Source organism: Alligator sinensis, unplaced genomic scaffold, assembly GCF_000455745.1.
Source record: "Alligator sinensis unplaced genomic scaffold, ASM45574v1 scaffold1086_1, whole genome shotgun sequence".
In the NCBI taxonomy this organism is placed as follows: Eukaryota; Metazoa; Chordata; order Crocodylia; family Alligatoridae; genus Alligator; species Alligator sinensis.
The window spans coordinates 393,372-399,926 of record NW_005842600.1 but is presented as its reverse complement, the minus strand read 5'-3'; the positions used below and the strand labels follow the sequence as shown (position 1 = coordinate 399,926).

At 47.9% G+C, this 6,555-nt stretch overlaps 1 protein-coding gene across 4 annotated transcripts in view; it reads left to right on the top strand.

Annotated features, from left to right (window-relative positions):
• LOC102379301 (diacylglycerol kinase beta-like) overlaps window positions 1-6,555 on the top strand; it is a 248,317-nt gene that overhangs the window by 180,462 nt on the left and 61,300 nt on the right. For all 4 annotated transcript variants that reach the window (XM_025214742.1, XM_025214739.1, XM_025214740.1 and 1 more), the window contains one exon: window positions 515-675. In XM_025214742.1, the coding sequence (XP_025070527.1) occupies window positions 515-675 (161 nt within the window). The remainder of the gene's footprint in view (window positions 1-514; window positions 676-6,555) is intronic.

Sequence of the window (6,555 nt, the reverse complement as noted above, 5' to 3'; positions counted from 1 at the left end):
TGCTGAATGCCATAGACCCTCTTCACCACCCTACAAAACTGCTGCTTCTGTGCCAGCAACCTCATTCAATGCTGAGCACTGCCTACTGCCAGTGACGTACTGGTCACTGTCTGGTTCCATCTGCTTCCAGCACTGGTCTGTCACTGCACTTGCTGGTCAGGTGTCCCTCACTGGTGACACCCCCTGCCCTGGTCACTGCCGTGTCCTACCAGCCAGCACTAACTCCATGTACACACAGATGGCTAGGCTGTACTGTGTCCCTTCTGACATGGCACTACCCACCTGCCTCTGCTGGCTCACCATAGCACTGGGCTTCATCTCCTACCTCAGCCCTAGTTGCAGACTCTGCAAGTGTCACCACTGTCACCAAATCTACAGCCCATGGAGCTGCATCTCCCATCTGCACCCAGAACCCGCACCAAGGCCTGACTCCTGCTGGCATTGCCCATTGCCCATCTGTACCTGCCACTCTTCAGTTAAGAGTGACCCATGGCTGTTGTTTTCCCCTCCCGAGGTTATGAAGGTGGCAATTTGTTGAAGGTCCTGAAGGACATTGAGCACAGCACCGAGATCATGCTGGACCGGTGGCGAATTGATGTGATCCCCAACAACGAGGAGGAGAATGGGGACCCTGTCCCATACAGCATCATCAACAACTATTTCTCCATTGGAGTGGTGAGTAATCCAAGAGTCCCCTTTCCCACAAGGAAGCACCCTGTCTGGCTGAGGTAGGGTCAAGAGGAATTCATTGATCCTGGTTGCAGGCAGTAGTTGCACCCTAGGTCCCCTAGCACATGCTGTACTAGTGATTTGTCCCAAGCCTTCGTGCCAGCCACAGAGTTATTATGTATATTTTGTGTAATAATGCTGTGGCTTTTATCACACCATTCATTGAAAGAACATGTGACCAGGTCATTGCTTAAGACATGATGTCTTAAGTGTAATGTTTGTCAGGTGCTTTAAAGTCAGTGTGTGACTTTATGCTGGGTTGTAAACAGCGTGACAGGCCGTTACACCATGCAGTTAGTTCTTGGATGTCTTTTTGGAGCCGTAGTGGAGCATAGGGCTGGAAAGGGCCTTCCTGGCCATTGAGCCCAGGCTCCTGCTTTCCAGAAGCTATTGGCACAGCGCTGTCCAGAACTATAAAATACAATACAGTCCTGGAGCCCTACAGCCCTTGCTCATGTTGAGTAAACCTTGTTCACACAGGCCATCGTCTTGAAGCTCATTAGAAATGTGTCCTTACTGTATACAGTGTCACTTGTCAGTCCAGACCCTTCATAGAGCTAATTGAAGATAACTTCCCAGGGCTTGTCTATACCAAGATGGCAGTAAGTCCTGGCAGTGAGGGGCATGGACTCACCCTGCCTATGTCCTGATCACCTGCTCCAAACCTGGAAGTTACCCATGAGGCTACCCCAGGTTTGTCCCTCTGTGGCCATTCTCAGGTGTGACATAGATCAAGAGAGCAAGAGCAACCAGAAAGAGAGGAGCCAGGTGCATCCAGACTGACCAACTGCCTAATTTGTAATGTGTTTGCAGGCATAGGTCAGCAGGCTGGTGACAGGACTCACTGCTGTGTGGGATAGACAAGTCCCCAAGGGCCTCACCAAGGTGGGACTGCTGCTGGCCCTGCAGGCCGGGGGGTACAACAGTCCGGGGAGCAGGCTGAGATTCCTATGGGACCATTGTAGAGGTGGAAAGCTCAGGGCAGGAAGGTGCTTAATGGTGACTGTGTTCCACCTGTGAGCTACTAATACCCTCTCCATGCTGACCTGGGGAAGCCTGGTCTGAGCCTGGGCTCTCTGCAGAATAACAAGCCCACTGAGAACCACAGAAATACTTTCATCAGAACGGATTTTGGCCCAGTCTCGCTATGCCTGGCTGCTTCTAATACTTGCTCCAAGCTCAGGCAGATCTCTGCTCTCAGATCTGCCCATGCTGTCCCTTGCTGTGCTCCTGCCAAGTGATTTCAACACTGCTGCCCACAGGCATGGAGCTGTTGTACTTGTGGAGTTGTGTGATCTCCCAGAAAAGCTTCAGTCTGCAATAAAATGCTCTGCTTGGGCATTATTATTCCCCAGTCATATTCACTGGCATTTTCCCAGGGAGACCCACATTGTTATATTGCTTCCTGGTACTTTTATGCTCGTGATATATTTTTTTCCCTGTCTTTATGGCTGTTTGCAGCACTTCTTAATTCAGGCTCCTCATCAGATGGACCCCTTACAGTTTGACAATCTTTCTTAAACATGGAGAATAAGGTCAGGGTTAATGTTTTCTAGGCACGTTGGGGCTTGTCTACACTGCAGTGGCAGTGTATCCCCATGCTGGAGTGGGGTGTGAGTATACCCAGCAAGGCTGCTCCAAGGTCATCCTTAGTGCCCACTCTTAGACCTGCCAGGGACTACTCCTAGGTGACCTAGGAGCTTAGATCCTGTTGACCTTCAGTGAGATTTGGGCTCCCAAATGCCTTGCTCACCTTTGACAATGGGACTTTGGCTATTCAGGCAATGATGTGCTTCTGAAACTATTAAGCCAGACCTCCAGCACCTGCCAGACCCCTTCCCTCAATAGCATGCACTTCTGTTTCTTCCCAGAGATTACTCTCAGCTTATTTTCCTAGAAAAATAGAATCATCATAGAGCAGTCAGGCTGGAAGGGAGCTCCAGAGGTCATATCTAGTCCAGCCCGCTGCATGAGACAGGATCAGCCCTGTCTAAACCGTCCCAGACAAATCCATCACCTAACCTCTCAGTAAAATGACCCTCGGCTTTGACATAACACAAGACATAACATGCTAACCTGCCACAGGTAAAGCAGCCAGTGGCCTGCTTCTGTTTTCCATTGAATGGCGTTGTTTTGGGAAGGTTTAGGGGCCCAGGTGCTGGGTTGACCTCCAGAAGGAACCTCAGGAAGGCTTGAGCTGAAACGTCATCATGTGGAAATAGGGAAAGGTCTAGAGCCAGGGGGGCTGGCAAAGGAGCCGGGTATTTACCTAAAAAAAGAAAAGGCTGGCTGTTATTTTTGTGGGGAGGGATGACATGACACATGCTTGTCCCCATCCTGAGAGCTGCCCTGTGAACTTCAGCTGTTTCCTCCCACTCTGCCCCTCATTTGACCTGACTCCTACAGATTTACACACGTGCCTGTCTTGACATGGGCAGGTTCCCTGGTAAAGCCATTGGCAGTTGCACTTCTGCTCATGCTCCAAGCTCCATCTTTGAGAGCACCAGGGAAGACCTCGGCCTGAGAATGCAATTCCCTTTCCCTTCCACGGGACTACCCTTCCTGGTCTTTGGAGACAGGCACCGGAGCCAGGATTCTCCAGTGACTCTTCATGGGCCACTGGTGACCTGTGGAGCAGTTGCTGGTCACTTGATGCCCATTCTCCTGTTTATGTCCAGTTGCTAAAGTACACGAAGATGGCTAAAAATATAGGGGATGCTTTACTATGTAAACAGTTGCTATGGTTGCCATGGCAATGTTATTAGACACCAGATGGGAAGGGAGGTGGCCCATCCTGCAGGCAAATGGGAGGGGAGGTGTGCCCTGGGCTATCTGGGCCGTAAGGCTCAGTCCACACTTGGAAGAGTTTAGAAATTTCTACTGGCTTTGTGTGTGGGCGTGAAAACATCATCAGACATTTGCAAGCTATTTTTCCTTCCCACAAACTGACTGGAGGCAGTTAATTCACAACGCACAAAGTACTTAAATGCTTCAACTCATACTCCAAGTTAAGCCCAGGCTTTGTTCGGTGCTTTGTTTAATCAGGGGCTTCAGCCTTGATGCATCTCTAATTAAATTAAAGCCAGGACTTTAGCTAATGTTATAAAGTGGTCTCCCAACCTTTTGTGGCACTCAGTATGACCTTAGTTAGTGACAGGGCTGCAGCGCTAGATTGCCATCTAAAAATAGTCTTGGGAATCTCGCACATTAGCCATGTTCCTAAAGAACCAGCAGGAAAATCATTCTCAAGCTATTGACAGGTACTTTGCCTGCTGCAATCTTCATCACATGGCCATTTCCTACCCTGTGAAATCAATGCAGGACATGAAAACAGAGTGCCTTTCTGCTTGGGAAACAGCAGCTCTAGGTGCTTTTGCTGCAGCAGCACCACTGTTGGTAACAAAACCAAAGAACATGCCAAAACAAATCTCTGTTTCTTATAGCATGGGTATGTTATGGGATCATTTTCCTCCCAGTAGACCAGGAGTTTCCCAGTCACCCTTGGAGGGAAGGAATTAATGTCAGCCAGTCATATCAGCACCCTGTCGCCAACATCTTGTTGGTCCCACATGTGGACCTGGTTTGGATCACGGGCACGAATGGCGCAGGGCCCATTCCAGCCCTGTCACCAGAAGACAATAGTTTCAAAGCAGATAGAGACAATTTCACATGCAGTCATTTGTGTTTTTCACATGTTTTCTGTTTAAATCTTTGTTACTGGTAACCCCTGAGGCTCAGCTCAGAGTCACAATGTACTTACGTACATCAGCCACTTTTCTGTATCATGGTGGGCCCTGAAAGGGCCCCATTCACAAAAATAAGACCTGGAAGTATTTGCTACATCCAAACCATCCTCACTGTCCATTCTGGAAGACTGCAAGGTACTGGCAAGCAGATAAAAGGGACAGAAATGAAAGCATAGCTCATACTTGGGAATCTCAGCGCTGACAGAATGCCTTTAAATAATGCCATTGATGATGGGATGTTTCAGTCTTGGGGAGCTAGGCTGCCACTTCCTATCTCCTCCTCCTTTATTTTGGGTGTTGATCCATGGCAGGCAGGAGTGATATCATTGACAGGAAGTTTTGGATTGCAAATAGTTTTTGTGCTATGTTTAACTCAGGGCTCCCCAAAGGTTCTGTCACTGGGTCTTAGGTGATGAATAGGCTGCTAATCCCTTGATGGAGTGAAGTGTATTTCCAGGGTTACCTGAACTCTGAGACTTGAAAGAAATCCATTGGCACTATTACTGGGGCATTTGAAAACCTACTTAAGTGGCTGACTTGATACCTGCATGCTCACATGGACGCTGCATCCGGTCACATGACAAGCGTGGACGTTAACACATTTCTAAACAGGCACTGTTGTTAACAATGTCACACGTGGGCCAACACTGACACATTCTCCACTGCTTGTTATTGCAGTTAATCTCCCGTGTGGGATCATTAGCATGGCACACATGGAAACTGAGAGGGAAATTGTGCTTATTGGAGCATGGCGTAATCACCCTTTTCTATCTGCTGCTGAAGCGGGAGTTAATCTGTATCATCTCACTGGCTTTTTAAACCCAAAGGCATTTGCCCCATTTTTACTTAGGCCTCTTTGATGAATTAGCACTAGCCTTCCTTGTGTTAAATCTTGACTCAGTAATTCCAAAGCAGGAATGCCTTCTCCCGGTCCCCAAAATCCTAGAATAACCTAGAATTTCTGAATCACACCGGAGAACCTAATGGATAATTCTAATCCTGTCGTGCCATTGCATGGGACGACTCAAATAGTCCATAGAAAGAATAGTATTCCGCATCCTTAGTCAAATAGGTTGCCGTCTACACGGACCCAGGAGTGTGACTGTGCTAAAAATTTGGTGACAGTTGTTAATATATGTTTAAATCAAGCTCAGTAGATAATAAAGTTTATTTTTAGTTTTAAAATAGCTTTGAAATTGTAGGAAAGCAAGACAGAGATATAAAACAAGATTTGTCATATATTCCTTCTGCTCTTGAGACTTGCTGTTCTTTGAGCTCTGAGGGAGGGAGTGCAAGTAAGTTTGCTCCACTATGCTTTCCCTTACAGTAGCTGGCCATTCTCAGATTTGGCCTCCTTCTACAGATCCTGTCTTTCATGTGTGTAGGTTCCCTAGGTAGGAGGCTATTAGCTAATTGTGCCTTGTTCAAGAAGCCCATTCAAAGCTCTTCTAAACAGGATTGGATTTGTGTGTCCTCTGGCAATAGTCCAGTCCACTCCTGGAAGCTCTCCTGGGTAGCAGGGCCTGAAGGTCAAGTGGCTGCCTAAGCCCTGCTCCCTGCAGTGTTTCCCCAGCTCCTCCGCAACTGGCCTTTTCTGCACACCACTTTACCGCCCATAATCAGAGTAAAGGAAAGAAGAAGGGTAAGTGTGATTCCTAGAAGAGCTCTACTCAAGTTTCCTGTTCCTGTTCTTCTAGGACTCAATCAGCCCTCTACCTGCCTGTCCATCCCACATGTCACTGCAGCAAGGTAGTGTCGAGCTGGGGGGGGCGCCATTCACATGACGGTGAACCCTCAACTTGCCCTGAGGTGGAGGCGTAGACCTACCCATCCTGTTGTAGCACTGCAGAATTCAGTGCAGGGGAATTTAGCCCCACGTCATTATATATGACTGAAAGGTTCTTTTTATAAGTTGGCTTAGTGGGTCATATATAATGCATTGTCTTAATGGAGCCATCCCCTAATCAATGCCAGGGAGATGAGTGGTGCAATAAGAACTGCTCTTTATATGCTACATAATTGTACAAGAACAGGTGTACAATAATGCAGGGAAGTGCATGACTCTCTGCAAAACTAGATT